The 19,720-nt window shown below is 53.4% G+C and overlaps 2 protein-coding genes across 3 annotated transcripts in view; one reads left to right on the top strand and one right to left on the bottom strand.

Moving 5' to 3' along the window:
• CNGB1 (cyclic nucleotide gated channel subunit beta 1) overlaps positions 1–10,529 on the bottom strand; it is a 73,907-nt gene extending 63,378 nt beyond the window's left edge. Inside the window, exons 1-3 of the mRNA XM_045891037.3 lie at positions 10,391–10,529; positions 9,624–9,692; positions 177–352 (exon numbers count right to left, since the gene is read on the bottom strand). Coding sequence (XP_045746993.1) covers positions 177–344 — 168 coding nt within the window. The 5' untranslated portion in view covers positions 345–352; positions 9,624–9,692; positions 10,391–10,529. The remainder of the gene's footprint in view (positions 1–176; positions 353–9,623; positions 9,693–10,390) is intronic.
• SPMIP8 (sperm microtubule inner protein 8) lies at positions 6,230–12,877 on the top strand. Of its 2 annotated transcripts, none has more exons than XM_045891036.2 (7): positions 6,230–6,573; positions 10,075–10,136; positions 10,404–10,578; positions 11,001–11,062; positions 11,287–11,351; positions 11,707–11,739; positions 12,847–12,877. In XM_045891036.2, the coding sequence occupies exons 1-7, from the start codon at positions 6,351–6,353 to the stop codon at positions 12,875–12,877; spliced, it is 651 nt and encodes a 216-aa protein (XP_045746992.1). In that variant the 5' UTR covers positions 6,230–6,350. The 2 variants fall into 2 exon arrangements, with proteins under 2 accessions (XP_045746992.1, XP_064437190.1); XM_064581120.1 differs by having other exon boundaries at positions 11,197–11,351.
• Positions 12,878–19,720: the final 6,843 nt, after the last annotated feature.

The following is a 19,720-nucleotide window of genomic DNA, read 5'->3' as shown; positions in this document are numbered from 1 at the left end:
TAATTGAGCTTCTGGATTAGTTGTCATCAGGCTCCTGAATGGATGGGATGCAGAACTGGCGAGTTTGGATGAGCTGGAGTCCCCCCCGTGGAAAGTCCCTGGGGGGCAGCTGACCCACAGTGAGAATCCCCTGAGCCGCTAGGCCCGCATGCCCTCCCTCAGCCTCAGTCTCTTACCAGGGATTCGTCGCCTCGCTCAGCCTCCTTGGGGGCGGTTTCAGTCTCCGGCTCTGGTTCCGGTACCACCTCTGGCTCTGGTTCTGCCCCCTCCTCCTCCTCCTCCATCTTGGTCTTCTGAGGGGTCCCTGGGGGCTGAGGCAGCACCCTCTGGACCCAGCTCAACATCCTGACACCTGCAGGAGACAGAGTCCTTAGGCCTCCCCAGAGCACCCACATTTGATCCCACCACTGGGGGGCCACTTTTGTGGGTCACACATTTCCCTTTTCTCTCATTCATCTTTCAAAACATTTCTACAAATTATACCTCCAGGAATTCACTTGATAGAAATACTCAGGCAAAAAAGAAAAGAAAAGAAAAGAAAGGAAAGGAAAGGAAAGGAAAGGAAAGGAAAGGAAAGAAAAGAAAAGAGGGGCGCCTGGGTGGCTCAGTCGGTTAAGCGACTGCCTTCGGCTCAGGTCATGATCCTGGAGTCCCGGGATCGAGTCCCGCATCGGGCTCCCTGCTCGGCAGGGAGTCTGCTTCATCCTCTGACTCTATCCCCTCTCATGTGTTCTCTCTCTCATTCTCTCTCTCTCAAATAAATAAATAAAATCTTTAAAAAAAAAAAGAAAAGAAAAGAAAAAAGAGAAAAGAAATACTCAAGCCAAAAACGTGTATAAAGAGGCTGGTCGTCACAGTGTTATAGCAAAAAATGAAAAGCGTCCAAATATTCATCAGTAGGACCCTGGTTATTAGAAAATACCTAAATGTTCATCTGTAAGAGAGACATGTATTAAATTACAATACATCCAATAATGGAATATTATGGAGCCATAAAAAAAAAGTGGCTCTATTTGAACCAGTCCGGGAAGATGTACATGCGCTGGACGCCAGTCATGACCGAATCAATTAAACTCTCTGTGCCTCAGTGTGCTTGTCTGTAAAATGGGGATGTTACAGAACCTATCTTGTGGAGAGGATTGTGAGGATAAAATAAACCAATACCAGGGTGCCTGGGTGGCTCAGTTGATTAAGCGACTGCCTTCGGCTCAGGTCATGATCCTGGAGTCCCGGGATCGAGTCCCTCAACAGGCTCCCTGCTCAGCAGGGAGTCTGCTTCTCCCTCTGACCCTAACCCCTCTCATGTGCTCTCTCTCATTCTCTCTCTCTCAAATAAATAAATAAAATCTTAAAAAAAAATAAAAAAAATAAACCAATACGAACGTGACGGGCACACACTGGAAGCTTAATAAATGTTGGCTATGACTATTATTTGGTGTCAAGCAAAAAACACCAATTGTAGAATGTATCATGTTCAGCATGATCCCAAGATAAATTTTAAAAAATACATTATGAATAGCATATGAATGGAAAATATTTTAACAAAGACATTAACCCATTTTCATGATTTAAAAACATTTAAGGTGACAGTCACATCCCCTTTTCAAGATGTATTGTCCTACCTTATTTGGGTCCAGTTTCTGGCATCATTTTCCTTCTGGGGATGAGGGGCCTCTGCCCTTCTGACTAAATCCTTGCAGGCTGGCCCGGCCCAGCGGGCGCCACACAGGTTAGTATGTGCAAACTCTCCCCCTCAAAAGGGTCCTTCTGAGGTGATGCCCAACATGACAGAGGGTCTCTCTGTCCCTCCTCTGCCAGGGGCCCTGGCCCCACGCTGAAAAGGATAGGCAGAAGGCCCAGGATCCCTGCCCCAGTGCCCAGCTCCCCACAGCCCCCGGCCATGCTGCCTGTCCTTCTATCACAGCCCTGACTTCTGTCCCTGCTCAGGCCTCAGCCGCCCAGCTCTCCTGGGAGAGGCCGTGGTGAGGGGCAGAGCTCTCGGTGGGAAATCAGATCCCTGACTCAGCGTCCAAAAAGGTGAACCTGAGCCAGACGTGAACCCCTTGGGTCTTCCATTCCCTGTTGGGTGGGGGCAGAGACACAGTGATTGCCAAGGTCGGGAGAGCACAAGATCATATGTTTAGGAAGGCAGTCTACCGACGCGGCCAGCCCAGGCAGCCCCATGAGCCCAAACAGAGCTAAGTGTCCTCCACCCCAGATCACAGTCATCCTCATTCTCCCCACGGGCCACCAGCCTCAGGAAGATTAGCACTGCCACTTTACAGCTAAGGAAACAGAGGCACAGAGAGATCAGTAGACTTGCCCAACGCCACACAGCTGGTAAGTGGCCAAGCTGAGTCACACTCAGGTCTGCTGACCTCCAGATGTCCCTCATCTCTCCCCATGGTATTCACATGTGCTCAAGGTTGGCTTCTGCAGGCCAGTCCTGAGACCCTTTCCCAGTGGGCAGCACTTCTGGTTTGTGTTCTGAACCTTCTGGAAATGACCAGGGAAGGCTTCCCCATTCCCAATTTTTCTTCTTCCCCCAGACCCAATCATTTCCTCCCACATGGATATATTTGCACATCCCTGCTGATTCCACATTGATAAGGGAGGCGAAGACAAGAAGGGGGAGCTGAGAGCCTAGGGTCACTATGGTGCTGGGACCACCAGCCTTTCAGAATCTTCTGGGCAGCTGGTGAAAACAGATTTCTAGGCTCCTGGCTCCTCTCAACCCTCTGCGGGACCTGGAATCTGCGTGTCACAAGCTGCCTTGAGGATTCACTGGGGTAGGAGCCCCCCAGGCGGAGAGGGAGGCTCCAGGGCTCCTTCCTTGCTAGAAGGAGAGCATGGGGGTCCCACCAGAGGTCCCACCGAGCCACCACGTCATCCTGACTTACCTGCTCAGATGCTGACCACCAGGCAGGAATCACCTTCTCCCCGCCCCTGGCTGCTGGTCTCTCAGACACAAGGGGGGATTAGCTGGCAGCAGCGGGCCGTGTGCAAGGGATTAGAAGGTGCCCAACAGGGGTGGGGAGGTGACGGTGGAAGACAGGAGCTCCATGGCCAGGGGCAACCTGGGCCGTCCAGGGGCCAGCAGGGATCGAGGTCCCAGGGCAGGAGCCCCACTTGGCCCTGGTTGGAGCAGAATGAGTTGCCATGGGACCCAGGGTACCACACACCTTGGCCAAGCCACAGAGTGGCCGGTGGGAGAAGAGCAGCTTCGTGTCCCTGTGGGAGGGGAGTGAGGTGCTGGCGGGGGAGTGATCACATGGGGCCCTGCATGAGTGAGACTTGGCTTATGCCCCCCTCCCTGGGCTGAGCAGCCTGGAGGTAGCAGAGCCCCTGGGGAGTGGGCAAAGTCAGATGTGCCTGGGGGAAGAGGAAGGGGTTCTAGGGCAAGGAAAATGAACAAACTTTGGCCATACACCAGTTGGGATGACCCTCATGTGCTTATATATGGAGAGAAAGAAGCCAGACTCAAAAGACCCTGATGAGCCATATAGACAAAGCTCACAAGGGGCAAAACTAGCCTGTCTTGTCTCTGGCTGCAAATGTACGTAGTAAAACGACCAGGCAAATCAGTGGTGATGTTTTATAGCCAGAGGGCGGTTACCTCTGCAGGGGTTGAGCTGGGGAAGGGGTATGTGAAAGCTTCTAGGGGCTGGCAGAGCCCTCCCTGTTTCTTGCTTTCTTTAGCTGGCATCAATTTTTAAAAACACCTTACAAGGTATAATTTCTACGCCATAAAATTCACCCATTTTTGGGCGCCTGGGTGGCTCAGTTGGTTAAGCGACTGCCTTCGGCTCAGGTCATGATCCTGGAGTCCCGGGATCGAGTCCCGCATCGGGCTCCCTGCTCGGCAGGGAGTCTGCTTCTCCCTCTGACCCTCCTCCCTCTCATGCTCTCTGTCTCTCATTCTCTCTGTCTCAAATAAACAAATAAAATCTTAAAAAAAAAAAAAATTCACCCATTTTTAATAAAGTGACTGAGCTAGGCAATTTGCACCGCCCAGTTTTAGACCATTGCCATCGCCCCGATGAGACCCGTCGTGCTTGGTGGGAATCACTCCCATCCTCAGCCATAGCTCCGGACAACCACCGGTATGCTCTCCGGCCCCCCAAAGGGGCCTTTTCTGGACATTTTCTATAATGGATCATACAACACGTGGAGTATTTTTGTGTCTGATTTCTTTCATTTAGCATAATGTTTTTGAGAATCACCCACATGGAACCACGTATCAGGACTTCGTTTCCTTTAAATTCCTGAGTATTCCATGGGGGAGGATATACCACAATCTATGAATCTACTCACTAGTCAGTGGACACTTGGGTTGTTCCCACCTATCGGCTATTTGAAATCATGCTGCTGTGAAGATTTGTGCGCCAGCTTTTGTGTGGACATATATATTTTCAGTATGCTTGGGAAGATTCCTAGGGATAAAATTGCTGCGTTCTGTGATAATTTTATGTGCTGTGTTTTAAGAAACTGCTAATCTGTTTTGCAAAGTAGTACCTCTTGTCTTGGCCTGAATAAGAGAACGTGGGCTCTCGCCTTAGAAATTATTAGTTACATTGTATATTTATGCACTTGCTGTATTTTGTTGTATTTTATAACTTTAAAAGACTTAAAAACAAATCAGGGGTGGGGTGGTGCGTAGAGGCAACTCTGGGAGAGTTTTCTCTAAGGGGTGGGGCTCAGGGGTGCTGTCTGGGGGGGCTGTCTGGAGCCCTGGAGGTGGAACAGCGAGGGAGCCAGATCCTGCATGAGCCTCCCAGGAGGTCTCCCAGGACCCAGCAGTCTCAGTACCTGGGCAGGTGACTGTGAAGCATATGCCGGTACAGACATAGAAGTTAGACTCTCCCCAGGTCGCCTCACCAGTGGGGCCCAATGCCAGTGGTTGTGACCAGGGTGGCGGGCAGGCCCCAGGGCTTTCGGGTGCTGGGCTTAGGCACTCATGACCTCTCTTTCCTGGGAGGGAGGGAGGGAGGCTGCAGGCCTGCAGGGGGCCAGGGCTAGAATATCACCTGCTAATCCCTAGCCTGCTGAGGCCACCACTCTCCCTGATCCCTTTATGCTGACCCTGGATACTAGCCAACTGCTGATCGCCACCCTTGGAGACCCAAGGTCTGGGAGGCAGGGTAGTGCCCTCTTCTCTCAAGTCTGCAGGACGGCTCACGGTCTCCCTACATGGCAGGGCCTAGGGTCTTGCCTAACATAGAGCCTTGAGGCCCAGAGAGAGACAGCGACTAGCCCAGGATCACACAGCATGCCCTGGCTTGCCGTGGCATGGCCACCTCCAGGGTGGCCTATGCTAACGCCCGGGAGACAGCAACCTTCAGGAAAGCCAAAAGTGGGAGCCAGTGCGCAACACCCCAGGTAGCTGGCTCCTCACCTCAGAACCGACAGTTGCCAGGGTTGCCGAGGAGTGGGCGCCCTCACAATCAGGCGGCAATGGGCATTGTCTCTCTGCAGAATGTTCCTTTATTCTCCTACTGTATAAGGCACTGGGGTCAGTCCATCTCCCTGCCTCTTCTCCCCACTGAGCCGTCAGAAGAGCAGGAAACCCTCACAGGCCTGTGTACCTGCAGACCAGGTAGCCGCTGTCGGGGGGGGGGGGGGGGAGGGTAAGGAGCAAGGAGTCCTTTCTCCCCTCTTCCCCCTGCCCCACGTCCCCGTCCTCCCTGGGAAGGCCCACAGCCTGAGACAGCTTCCCTAGGGCCAGTCCCCTTAGCCTCTCCCTGCTCCTCCAGGGTCCAAGGTTCTCGCTCCTCCTGCGCACCTCCCACTCACCTCCCACTCACCTCCGCCTCGCACGTCTAACGGGGTCACGCAGAAAGCAAGCAGACTCAACAAATTCTCCCTAAAGTTTCAATGACCGACAAGCCGTGGGAATAGCTACTCTTTATAGGGAGGCACCGAGCAACCAGCAATGCTGTTCTAGTTCATATCTCTCATGCCTCACCCCTTCTTTAAAACTTGCCTGTGTCTCCCTGTAGAATTTTGAGTAAATGCCAGATACTTTAGCTAAGGCCAGAAGTCCATAATTAGCTACCCAGAGGCAAACGGAGCTCATTTCTGAACCCATCTGCGGCGGCTGCTTCCCGATCCCGATTTAAGAACAGACTCCCATGCGGCCGCTTTTAGACCATTCTGAGCCACACACACCCTCTCCTGACCTGTCAGAGCCCTGAGCACGCGCGCGGGGGTGAGTCTGAATGTCCCTGACTCCGCAGGCAATGCCCCCAGCTCTGGGTAGTAGTGTTGGATGAATAGAGAAATCGGCCCCGGCCAAGGTTGTGTCACCCCATAAAAGGGTGTTGGGTCGGGGTGTCTCTGCTCCCCCAGCCATGACCCACATCATTGACCTGGTGCCCTGGGACGACTGCTCCACGCACGCGTTCGCGTCCCCCGCCATCCTGCTGCCGCTGGAGCCGCCACGCAACCAGCTGGCGGGCGTGAAGCAGCAGCTCTACCACCCGGCCCTGCCCAGCCTGCGCCGCATGGACATGGACTCGGTCAGGGCCTGCCTTTCCGACGAGCACTGCCGGTCCACCACCTACTGCCGCAGAGGTCCGGCCACCAGGCTGCCGCTGGCCACCGGGCCCCTCGGGCCTTGCGGGGGCGGGGGTGGGGGTGGGGGGGAGAAAAGCCAGGAGGGGGGCGGGGTTGGGGGTTTCCTGATAAGGAAGCCTCCGCTTCCTTATCAGGAAAATGGGGTAACAGGGCCTGCCTCATATTATGCTGAGATTAAAACGAGCTGGGAGAATAGGGGAAGGGAGGGAAAAATAAAACAAGGCGAAATCAGAGAGCGAGACAAACCACAGGAGACTCTTAATCACAGGAAACAAACTGAGGGTTGCTGGAGGGGAGGGAGGTGGGGGGTGGGGGACCTGGGTGAGGGGCAATGAGGAGGGCACCTGATGTGATGAGCACTGGGTGTTACATACAACCCACGAATCACTGAACTCCACCTCTGAGACTAATAATACACTCTATGTTAATTAATTGAATTTAAATAAATAAATAAATAACAAGCTAAGAGAAGCACTTAAAGTTGTGCCTAGCACAGAGCACGTGCCCAACAATAACATAACGGTGGTTACTAACGGAGAGAGAAGTGTGCAGAAGTCACGTAGTAGGAGCGATCATAAAGCGACAGTGACAGCTTCTGCCCAATCTGCTCTCCACGTGGAAAAGGAAGAGAAAGACCCTCCTCACACTCCCCATGAATGAGAGGTGGACAGGAGAGTCTTTGGGGTGAAAAGGCCACATGCACCCAAGGAATAGCTCTTCATCGATTGAGAAGCTTGGGTGTGGAGATGGGGGTGCCTGTGAATGAATGAATGAATGAATGAATGAATGAATGAATGAATGAATGAATACACGTTCATTTCAGCACATGTATTAAGCACTTGCTTTGTGCCTGATGCTGCCCCAGAGGGACGGAATCAGAGAAGATAGCACGTGCAGGGCCCTGGAGGGGAAAAACTGCCCCAGGTGTTGGGGGAACTTGAGGGGTTTGGTTGGGCTGAAGGACAAGGTTGGGGCAGCAGCAGGAGCTGGGGCTGGGGACCAGGGCACTGTTACTAAGCTCAGGGAGCTTTGGAGGCAAAGGGGACCCTCTGAAGACTTGAAGCAGAAAAGAGGTCTGAGATTCTGGGGGTGGGAAGGGGGTGGAGGATGGCTCAGAGGGACCAGAGGTGGATGGGGGCTGGGGGGGGTATGACACTGGGAGGGACCACAGTCTTCAGGAAGGAGTAACAGTGTTTCAGCCACTGGAGAGGGTTTGGGAAGGTATTTAGGAGATGAAGTAACAGGATTTGGTACCAGTGTGGTGAGGGGCAAGAGTGGGAAGTCTGGAATGATACCCAGTTTCCAGCTCAGGTGACAAGTGGGACGAAGGTGTCAGAGATTGCATGGAAATTTCCAGAGGCCCCATGCAGAGCCCTGTAGGGCCTAGATGGGAAATGCCGGAGGTGGGTGGGGAAGCAGTGAGGAGGGAGGCCCCCACACCTGGCCCTCTAAGGGGCAGCCGCCATGGGGCTCCAGCTAACTGCTGCGTGGGCAGGCTCGGCATGTTTCTCCCAATTTCCTGGGTTCTCTTGGAAGCCAGGAATCTAGGTTTTTAGGGACAGCTCTTGATTTAGATATGTATTTTTATTGCAAGCTTATGCCTTTAATAAAAGTAATAGAGTCACAGGTTCAAAATTCAAATGCTGTAACAATGTAGATCTTAACATCTCCCTCTGCCATCCCCCACTTCTACTGACTTACAGGTAACCTGCCAGTTTCCAATGTATCCTTCCACTGTTTACTAATGCAAATACAAACATAAATTCTTTTGCTCCCCAACTTTTTGTTATGAAGATATTCAAACATAGAGAACAGTTGAAAGGATAATACTATGGACACCCAGTGCCTTCCACCTGCTTCAGTTAATCCATTACCATATTTGATTATTCTCTCTCTAACACACACACAGACACTCACACTCTCTCACACACACTTCAGCAAACAGTTCCCAGTGACACCAACCTCCTATATGACACAATACTATATGATCACATCCAGGAAAGTTAACAATAATTCCATAACACCTACTCTTCAGTCTATATTGAAATGTCCCAAATGACCCCTAAAGATGTCTCAGAGTTTTAAAATCCTTCCAGAACCAGGCTGCAATCTAGGATTGCACATTGTAACTGGTTGCTATGTATCTTGTTTTAGTCTGAAATAGTCCACCCACTTTCCGTTTTCCAATTGGAAAATTTCCAATTTTAATATCGGCTTTTTAGAGTTCAAAATACTTATGTTGTAGATAGTCCTACGTTGTGAATCTGAGTATTTCCTTAAAATGTTGTTTACCTTGATTGTTTTCTGTAAATTAGAAACTAGGTGTAGAGGCTTGGTTAGCCAGATAAAACATTGGTGGCCAGAATCTTGCACAGGGGATGGATGCCATGTTTGCCCTAATGCTTCAGTGGGAGACACGTAATGTCATTATCCTGCTGTTCATGATGTGAGGTTTGATGACTTGGTTAAGGTGGTGACCTGAATGTATCTTCTTCTCTGCCTCCAATTGCCTCAGTTTTAGGTGTTAAAGCAAAAGGGAGCATACAGCATATACTCTTGGACACCTTGGAGATTTCGTATGGAGAACTGCGTCTATTTATTTTAAGTAGCTGCCTAGTGAGGACATATCACAGTGTATTTAACCAGTCCTTTAATGACAGACACTTGAGCTGCTCCATCATTCTCTGCTCCCAGCAATGCTGAAATGGGCAGATCTTTTACCCACATCATTTCCCAGTTGTACACCTATAATGTGGGATAAATTCCCAGAAGTAGGACCAGAGGGTCCGAAGGTATGTGTATTTATACTTCTGATAGTTAATGCCAATTGCTTTCCATAGGCTGGAACCAATTAATACCAGCCATATTACAGCACTGGCCCTGTTTCCAATAACTGCACTAACTTTTGGATTGTTTCCAATCTGATAGGCAAATATTGGCATCTTAATGTAGTTTGAAGATGCATTCATCTTATTGTGAATGAGGCTGAGTATCTTTTCATATGTTTTAGGGACCACCAGCATTCCTTGTGTTTGTGTGTGAATTACCTATGCATACGGCTGGCTCATTCTTCTTGTCTTGATTTCTAGGAACTCTTCAGGGAAATTGCACCTCATCTGTAAAATAAGTGGAAATATTTTTTTCCCATTTGCCCTTTGACTCCTGTCAGTTTTGCCAAGCAGAAGTTTGCTTTTTGTAGTCAAAGTCATCAGTCTTCCCTTTATAGCTATCAGATTGTGAATGAATTGATATGGCCTTCCTCACCCTAAGGTTATAAGGGAATTTACATGTTTTCCTCTAGGGTTTTTATGGTTTTGTGTTTTTTACATTGAAATCTTTGATCTACTTGGAGTTTATCCTGTTGTAAAAGTAAAAATCTATTCTATCTTGGGTTTGTTTTAAGTTGTCAAATATTTCCAGGAACTTTTGGAGAAAGGGCTCCTGAGGGGGCCCATGATGGCTGGTGGAGGAGACACCTCTTCTCCCTCTCTTCTTCAGATGACTTTGACAACGCCCACTTCACACTTTTGGGTGTCCCCAACAAACCCCTGCAGTGCTTGGTGAGTGTCCTTTGCTCCTGGCCCCGGGTTTGCTCAGGGGAGAGGGTGTGAAGGTCCTGCCTGCTCCCAGCCCCAAGTACCTCGGGTTCTTCAGCTGCCTGCTTGGGCCCCTGCCCCCTTCCCATCTCCTTTAGGGGGCTTCAGGCTCTCCACCAAGCGCCTGGGTCGGAAGGGCCAAGTTGTCAGGCCCAGGCTACGGGCTGGTCTGGGTCGGCCCCCCAGGCTTCTGCACCTACCACTACGCCCTGACTCACATCACCCTGGCAGGACGTCACGGCGACGGGCCAGAGACTCCGCAACAGGTGCCGCGAGGGAAAGCTGGTACCCATCGTGCCGGGCATCAACCGGGTCGACTGGCCCTGCTTCACACGCGCCATTGAGGACTGGTCCCGCTTCGTGTCTTCCGCCGGCGAGTTCAAGCTGCCCTGCCCGAGCAAGAGGGGTCAGTGTACTGGGCCCGGAGGATGCCCTAGGGCGGGAGAGACCCGGAGCGCCACCTGCGGGCGAGGGGCATGGGGAGGGGGGGCTGCGACAAGGACGGCGGGGAAACCGAGGAGCAGCTGGGGCACTTAGAGCGGGCAGGACCGAGAGAGGCTGAGGGACAAAGACGTGGGGCTCGTCTTGGGGAGGGGGCAGGGGCCAGGTCCCGGCCCGAGGGAGCCATTGGGCGGAGGCTGAGCGCGGGGCGGGTTCTGGGACGGGCGGAGCAGAGTCTAGAAGCGGGGCTTGTCCTGGCCGGGCCGGGGGACGGGCTCACCCAACGGGTGTGGGCGTGGTTCGGTCCAGGGGCGGGGCTCAGGTAAGAGCAGGGGCGGGGCTTGTTCGGGGCGGGCTGGGGGCTGGAGAAGGGCGGTCTCTCCGCAGTCGAGAGTTTCAGTGGCTACGCGGTGCGGTACTTGAAGCCGGAGGTGACCCAGAATTGGCGAGTAAGGAGGGCTGCATGCTGACCTGTCCCTGGGGACCAGGGGGTCGGGGAGGAGAAGCTAACACGGGGGTGGGGTGGGGAGAGGTCACCCAGAGCAGGGTTTCCCGGTCCCCAGGACCAAGATCTCTGGCAGAGAGCGCTGTGGCGGGCCGGGGGGGGGGGGGGGGGTGTCAGTGTCCCCCCCCCCTCGGCTCACGGATCCCCCATTCCTCTGGCCCGCGCCAGTACTGTCTCAACCAGAACCCCAGCCTGGACCGCTACGGACAGAAGCCCCTGCCTTTCGACTCCTTGTAAGTGACGCCACAGGCCCCAGGACCCCATACCTGGAGGAGGGAGGATGGGGTCTTGGCCGCTTTCCTCCGAGCACCTTTAGTGACTCTTGAAAGTGTGAGACCCGGGAAAACTGCTGGGTTCCAATACACCACAAGGAAATTGCAGTTCCAAACTGAACAGATGTTTAATCAAACGGAGCATCCTGTCCTCCAGTCCCTGGCAACCCCACCTTTTGGAGGGAAGGCATTAGGTGGAACCAGGGTGGAATGTAATCCTTCTGGTGGGATAGCGCCTCCCGAGATGGGAGTGAGGTTCCCCGAGAGGGTCACCCTTCCCCACCTCGGGCTCACCTTCCTCCTCCCTTTTTGGCAGGAATGCCTTCCGACACTTCGGCTCAATCTACAGGTAGGGGAATGACCCCCTCCTGCTCCACAACCGGCCACTCCTCCATGGGGCTGTGTCCTGGCCGCCTCTGGGCTCAGGCGACTCTCAGACCCCTCTCCACCCTGCCTCGAGCCAAGGGATTGGTACCCTCCGGGTGATATCGGGCCCGATCTGCTTCCCTCGGGAGAGATCCGCGCCAGGAGAAAGCACAGCCTACTGGGAGATGGGGGGAGCAGAGTGCATGTCCCACCCGATTTGGCTCAGACTAGGCCAAAAGGAGGGGGGCTTACCAGGGAGGAGAGCAAGGGCTGATGGAAAGAACCAAGAGTCTGCCTTCCAGGATCCGGAGAGGTGGGAAGGGCTGAGGCTCCTGTTTCCAGCAGGAAGGTGTAAGGTATTCCAGCATCTTCATCTTTGAGCCGTCTCCCAACTACCAGGCCCCCTTTCCTCCACCGCAGCAGTACCACATCCTGGGTGTCCCCCAAAGCACCAGCACAACCAAGCACGCCACACTTTTGCTGGTGCTCTTTCAGGACCTAGGTGATCCTTCCTTCTCTACCTGGAAAATTCCTCCTCACTCTTGAAAGCCCAGCCTAGATGTCCTATCCTCCTTGGTCTTCCCTGAGGCTCCCTTGAAGCCTCTGCTCTCCAGCTCAAACCCCCTCGGGTTGGTCACCACAGATGCATCCCTATCTGATAGCACATAGACTATTGCGTTATAATTACTGATGGAAAGTTTGCCTTCTCTCACCCACCCTGTCCACACACAGGGGAACGCTTTCTGATATTTTACTATTATATACTATTATATAATGCCTGCCAGGGTAAGTGCACTAAATGTTTGAAAAATGAGTAAAGCACGGCAGGACTGGGGATCAATGAGAAACAAAGATGAGGCAAACTGGAAGGGGGTGATTGAAAGTCAAGCAGAGTCTCTGAAAATATATAATTGAAAGGAAATAGGGAGCCACTGAAGGCTCTTGAGCCATAGAGAGATAGGATGGAAGCTGTGTTTTCAGAGCTTTGAGGACAGGAAGTTGGGTTTGGGGGGCAGGCCTACAGAAGGACAGCTTGATTTTCCCCAGGACACCCTGGAAGCCCCTGCCTCAACCCTATTTCTCTCCACAGTCGTGTCAACTATCTGACCCCCTGGCATTAATCTGTGAAAAGGAAACCGACCCTCAGGCTGCTGGACTCTGGCACCTCAGGTTCTCCAGCAGGACAGGGGGTGTGGTGGCACCACTCATTTCCCTACGAGGTCAGCCTGACTGGAAATAAATCTAGTAATAATAAACCAGGTCTGTGTGTGTGTGTGTGTGTGTGTGTGTTGCAGGGATTGGGAGAGAGGTCAGTACCTCAGGATGCTGTCTTACCTTTACCTGCCCCCTGCCAACTCCTGGAGGACTGGTGGGGGGCTGGAGAAAGATGTTTCGTGACCCCAGGTAAAGAGTCAGGGTCTAAGCCCCAAGGCTCAGCCAGGGGTGAGGTGTAGAGTTAGCCTGGGAACTGGGTTTTCCCTGTGCCCCTGTCCCCTGCTTGCAGCCCAACAACCGGGCCCCCTCCACCTCAGACTTTGAACTTGGGCCCTAAAAAGAAAAGAGGAGGTTCAAAAGGAATTTTAGATACCTCTCTCAGAAGCTTTTACCATACCAGTATACTCTGGGGGCTTCCCTGGGTCTGGCAGGCTCTGGTGGGCTCAAGGCCGCCTCTGGGCGTGGAGCAAGAATCACCTACTCCCTCCACGTAGCTTCAGGACTAGCCCTCACATCTGTCCACCAAACTACAGAAAGGAAAGCATGATGTCCTGGGGATAGCCATGGGCTCTCGTGGGCCAGGTCCGGAATAACCGCACTCAAAGGGCTAAGGAAGAGTGTCTCTGGCATGGTTAGGGAGAGCCAGGATCAATGCACAGCTCCCTTCCAGATAGCCCACCCGCATCCCACTTGTGGGCAGTCTGCAAGGACAGATCCCAACCAGGATAAATAGCCACCAAGCTCTAAGACTATCTGAACAAGAGCCCTACGGCTAGGGTCTGGAGCCTCAGGGATCCTTGAAACTTCTGAAACCATGAGCAAAACTGTATGTGCCCCCACATATACATTTTCCCATGGAGAGACCCCTTGTTTTCATCTGATTCTCAGGAGAGTCAGTGCCCAGAAAGGTTAGGAAACCCTGACTACACCCTCCCCATCCCCTTCCACTAATAATTACTAAGCACCTACTGCACACAAGCTAGGTCTCAGGTGGAAGGGATTTAAAGAATAATACCAGGCTCTTATTTCTGGACTCTATGTTACACTATTCAGAACACACTGTCATGTGACTTATTATCTCCTCCATGCCTCAAATCCCATAAACACTCGGAAAAGTGACCAGAACGAATGCTATCCTATATCACAGATGGGAAAACTGAGGCCCAGATCAGGAAGTAGTTCACTTCGGCCACACCCAGAACTCAGGACTCAAAGCAAGTCCCAGCACTCGACACAGTGTTCACATACAGTTTGCGCTCAATGTCGTAGAATAAATTATTTCTCAGAATGGGAGGTCTTTTGTTCAATCTTGGATAAAAAACAAGGAGACAGCTTTGTCATTGTCATCTGATAATGCAGACAGAGCCTGCCTTACAGACTCTAGGCTGACTTTAATTTCTTTTAGGGGTGGAGGTGATGGTTACTATCCTAATACGGAGGTGAGGGACCATGGTGTCTGTCTGTCTGTCCTCAAGGGTGGGGTTCTGCTGACAACAGAGCAGGAGCATGGGGAGGAGCAGACGGGGAGTGGTAAACAGATCATGGAGCCCCTTCTTCCTTGGGGGCCTATCGAGAAGGTACCCAGCTTCCTGCCATTTCATGCAGGAAGAAACCCTTTCCTCCAAGCCCAGCGGGCAGTCCACCTGGCTTGAACCTCAGGAAGCCCCTGGCAGAACCTCTTGGGGTATCAGAGCCACATTCTGCAAACTTGAGTGCCTCCCCCAACATGACAGCTCAGAGAAGGGATAGATCTGCCCAAGGCTCCCATCACAGCAGGGATGCTGGAGTCCTGGCCTGTGTGGGCCTGGGACAGCCAGAGAGCATGCTTCAATGTACCAGAGGGAATCAAGTGCCTGGGGCTTTTTTCCTGGCCCTGCTACCTTGACACCAAATGACTGGGCAAGGCCCTCCGGGAATTTGGCCCAGGGGACATTTGAGGCTTACCCAGCCCCATGCTGGGTGCAGGAAGGACACAGACCAGAAGCCCTCCCTGCCTGGGAGGTGCGCCCAGGACAGGAGGAGGAAGGCAGGCCCAGCTGATTCAAACTTGAAAGCAGAAGGTGAGAATGTGGGCACACCTAGACCACGTTCCTCGAGCCCAAGACGCTGAAAGGTATGGTAACCCACACCAGCAATGTAATTAGGTTCTTGCTCACCAATTGTACACTGAATCCTGATTCCATAGACCTAAAAATGTGTGTCCAAGAATAAAGGAAATGCAGAGTGGATGAGCATTAACAAGCCTGATTCAGTATGTACCTTCTTTTTTTCTTTATTAATTAATTTATTTTTAATTAATCTCTACGCCCAAAACGGGGCTGGAACTCAGGACCCCAAGATCAAGAGTCCCATGCTCTTCCGACTGAGACAGCCAGGCACCCTACCACTTTCTATTTTTTAAGCGCAAGATAATGTATTAACCATTGCAGACACCATGAGGTGGGTCATTTTAGGCCCATTTTATGGGTGATGAAATGGAGGTTAAGTGCCTGGCCCAAGGTCACACTGCTGGTGATTGGCAGAGCTGGGAATTGAAGCCAGCCTACCTGACCTTGAGCTTGCGTAGCCACCACATTCTACTGCCTTCCCGCTATGAGAGAGATACAAGCCAAGAGTGGGGAGGAAACCAGAGGGGGCTTCCTGGCGGTGGGGACATCTGATAATCCCACCCAGAGGCCAAGAGATGGGAAGAAGCCCCACTCCCACCTAGCCTGGGCCACTGTCTCCTGGCCTCAAAGTCCCCTCAGCCTCAGGGGAGGACTCTTTACTCATCATAAATAGATCATTAGAAATCCTCCCTATGGCCACTACCTTGGGGACAGTCCAGCCTCCATGGCCTCACCCACAGGTCTTCCTGGTCAGTGCCCCAATCCACATCCCTGGCCCTGGGCCTCAATGCATTGCCCCACACAAACCTCCCCACCAGCCTCCCTCTGTTCTGAACACCCAGGCTCTTGTCTGCCTCCTCACCTTTGTTCAAAGCCTTCCTCCCACCTGAAATGCCTTTCCCATCACTTCCAACCCAAATCCCACCATTTCTCCCAGGCAGACCTCTCTCAAGGGCTCCCTCCCCCCGGCCCCCCAATCTTCCCCGATACTACAGAACAAACTCCTAGCCTCTGGCCCACAGCTGGCTCTAAGGAAATACTGCACTTGGAGGCTCCCTTTACCTCTCTGAGTGAACACAGGGGCTCAGGAATGGGGCCTGGGGCCGCGCAGAACCCACACACAGATCTAGACTAAATGAAACAACTACTACAAAGTAACAGTTGTGTTCACTACAAAGTAACAGTTGTGTTCACGACAAAGTAACACACCAAATACATCCTCACCCAGGGCCTGGGACTGGCAACAGGGATGGATCAGGGGTGAGGTGAGGGTCAGGGAGGACTCACATGTAATCTTTTGTGCTAAAAATCAGAAGCTTTGACATTTCTGACCTTACCTTTTGATACATGAAAACCTCAAACCTCTCTCCTCTGAAGTTTTAGCTGCATGCCCCGCAGCACCAGCTCCTGGATGAACAAAGGCAGGAATGCAGACCTAGGTTGGGGAAACACACACAGGCAAGAGGGAGACCCCCGCGGGCACCCCCTATTCCCACCCCTCCTGTTGACCTCCTTTTCAGGGACCTGAGGAGGACTGGGCATTCCGGGCCTGGAATCTTTGTACATTTGTGACAATCAATAGCAGCCAAGGCTTTTCCTGGAGGCATGACCTTCAAGGAACAAAGAAATCCCCCGTTTGAGGATGGGATGTGGAGCTTATCACAGGCCAGCCTGGCCCAGCCTGGGAGGCCCCGGGCCAACGTCCAAGGCCGGAGCAGCCCGCGGGCCTGACTGAGGCCTGCTCTGGAGGAGGGAATGAGGTAGGGAGGCGGGAGGTCAGGATGGAGGACTGGAGACAGATAGAAAACTTCCACAAAGGCGTCTGAGGAGGTCTAGGCTCTTCCTGGAGCCGCCTCTGCACAGATGGGGAGACAGAGCCTGGCGGCTTTAATCCCTCAATGAGTAGAGGGCCCACCGGAGGGCTAGCCGCCCCCTTTGCCAGCTGGTGAAAGGCTTTCCTGTCCCCTGGCTGGACCGGGTGCCGGCACCGGGCCCAGCCATTGTGCCCAGCTTCCTGGCCCGCAAAGAGTGGGTTGGAACCAGAGCCCCAGGCCTCAGCGGCTGGAGCTGGGGGCCTGGGACATTCAGAGCCCAGGGCTGACCCATCCCCTCTGTCTGTTCCCCACCAGGCCAGCCTCCCCGATTCCAGGCCTCCTTCACCACCAAATGCGTGGCCTTGGGCAGCCCCAGGACTTCTCAAGCGTCAGCCCGAAGGGAAAACTCACGTCTGCCCTGCCCTGCCCTCTTGGTAGGAGGCTCTGACCAGCAGGCAGAGGGGACAGGTCTTATGAATGGGGTGTCGGGGCGGGGGCGGGGAGAGCCCCAACATTCAGGGGGAAGCGTTAGGGCAGCCCCCTCCAGCCTCTGACCTCCGACTGTTCTGCTCTCCCGAGTGGCCACAACATGCCCAACCCTCCACAAAGGCCACTGCACTGCGCCCTCACCCTCCCGAATTACCAGCTCCGAAGCAGGAGGCTTCTGTCCGCCTCTGTCTCTTGATCCTCCCCAGCTCTGGCTGTCGTCCCGCTGTCACGGCTCACCCCAAGGTACCACCTTCTTCCTACGTGTCAGTGGTTGGGGCAAAGCGCATGATTCCCCAGACCGAAGGAGGTAGTATTAGTTTACGCCCTGCATCACAGTGTCCCAGGTCCCCTGGTGAAAATGCTCTGCTCTACGAGGGGGAGACTCACATCAGCCGTGGGACGCAGGAGGTTGTGGGGGCTCCTGGGCGGGTGGGTGGGCGGTGTGGTCAGCTGCTCAAGCCTGTCTGCGCCGTTTCTGTTGCTTACAGCTGAAGCCAGACTGACACAGGAAGACTGCAGGCTGGAAGCCAGCAGAGGCAGGGAGAGGAAGAGGACAGAGGTTGATCCTGTCACCCTCCCAGAATCAGAGTGTCAGGTCTCTAAGGGCCCTTAGAGATCAGGGTCAAGAGCTCTGCTTCAGATAGGGAACTGAGGCCCCCAAGAGGGGCAGATAACAAGTGCCTGGGGTCACTTTTTATTAAAAGGCTAGGACTTAAACCTGAACATCCAGGCTCCACTCACTGCCCTGCTTTGGGTGCAGGCTGGAGCCCAGAGGCAGAGGGCCGGGGCGGGGGAGGTAGCTTTGTAAGAAGAGGATGGAGACAGAGCAAGAGCACGTCGCTGTAGGCTCCGTGTGAGCTCAGCCCCGTCGGGGCTCCTCCTGCCCACGCACACGAAGACCATCGAACATTCAGGAAGGGCAACCTGAAGCTATAAAGCACCAAACACATGCCAGTGCTTTCCAGGAGTCTCTGCAAGGTGTGTGGGTTTTGCCTAAGGTCACTCAGCTAGCAAGGAAGGCAGAATCGAAGCCTGGCACGGACACGAGGGGCCCTGGGCGTCCTCCGGCTCACAAATGGACACCTGCAGGAAGGGACCACTCGGCTCCTCAAGGGAGGACCTCCCAGGGGCACACACAGAGGAAGTAAGGGGTGTGGGGTCTGGGTCACCTCTGGGGTCCTCCTTAGCCTTTCCACTAGCTGTCTGCCCCCAGTTTTGAGCCCCCCTGTGGCATGGGCAGCTCCTTGTCCTCTTGACTTTCTACTCTCCCCACCCCCACCTCCGGGGCAAGGTGCTGACCACCCTCCCCTAGCCTGGGGAGGCTGTTTCTCCCTCTCTCCCCACCTCCACCCCTGCCTTTGAGAAAATGGAAGGAGCCTGAGTCACAGCTGGCCCACTGGGGGCCTGGGGCAGGGAACAGAAAGGTGGGTTGGAAGGCCAAGGAGGGAGGCAGCTGGCTGGACACGCAGATGGATGGCCACAGGATGGGGTGAGTACAAGTGGGCTGAGAGCAGGCAGCCCTCTGCGGCAGGGCACCTGGCTGGGGCCACTGCTGCTTCAGGCAAGCCCTGGTTTCCCACGGGGGCGGAGCAAGCACTCATGCTTACCAGGCCGGGCTCCCAGGGCTTCTTACCATCCACAAGCTGCGTGTCCCTCCCAGCCCAGCTCCCTCCGCCGGGGCTGCAGTTAGACCTCCAGCAGGTCAGGAGGCCGCAAGCCTATCCCTTAGGGCCCCGAGGACTGTCAGCACCTTCACAGCTCTCCCCCCAAGCCCAGGGCCTCCATATGGGACGTCATGAATCCTCACAGCAACTAAGCAAGGCAAGGGAGGCAACGGAGTCCCAAAGAGGTTGAGTGACTTGCCCAAAGTCACATGACCAGAACATTCAAAACTCAGGATTCGAACCCAGCCTCATGTCCCAATCCCAAGCCTGCCACCCGAGCCTGCACCCCTCTGTCTCTCTCTCCATGCCCCATCATCCCCCAGGGGAAGAATGACCAGAACAAGCAGAGCTTTGGTCTGTGATGGTCAATGTCTTTACTTCTAAAGCATACATTGGACTCACTATATATTAACATCAAAAGGGGCTATCTAAAATGGAGTCATTCTTTTTAAAAATCCAAATTTTCACATTTTTATATAAGATCCAAAATGATGTGAAATTAAACTATACAATGTTATGAACAGTATAACAACTGCTTTTAGAAAGCAAAAGGAAAGGGAAAATTTTGCAGTTGGGCCTGTTGTCGGCCTGGGTTCCATGTCTTTTGAGGCATTGTGACTGAGAGCCAGCACCGAGGGGAAGGACCGGCCCCTCTCTGCAGGCACAGGAAGGGA

The sequence above is a fragment of the Mirounga angustirostris genome, unplaced genomic scaffold, assembly GCF_029215605.1.
Source record: "Mirounga angustirostris isolate CCGP_5_RB_7025 unplaced genomic scaffold, mMirAng1.0.hap1 SCAF_16, whole genome shotgun sequence".
NCBI classification, from domain to species: domain Eukaryota; kingdom Metazoa; phylum Chordata; class Mammalia; order Carnivora; family Phocidae; genus Mirounga; species Mirounga angustirostris.
This window is presented reverse-complemented; position numbering and strand designations above follow the sequence as displayed.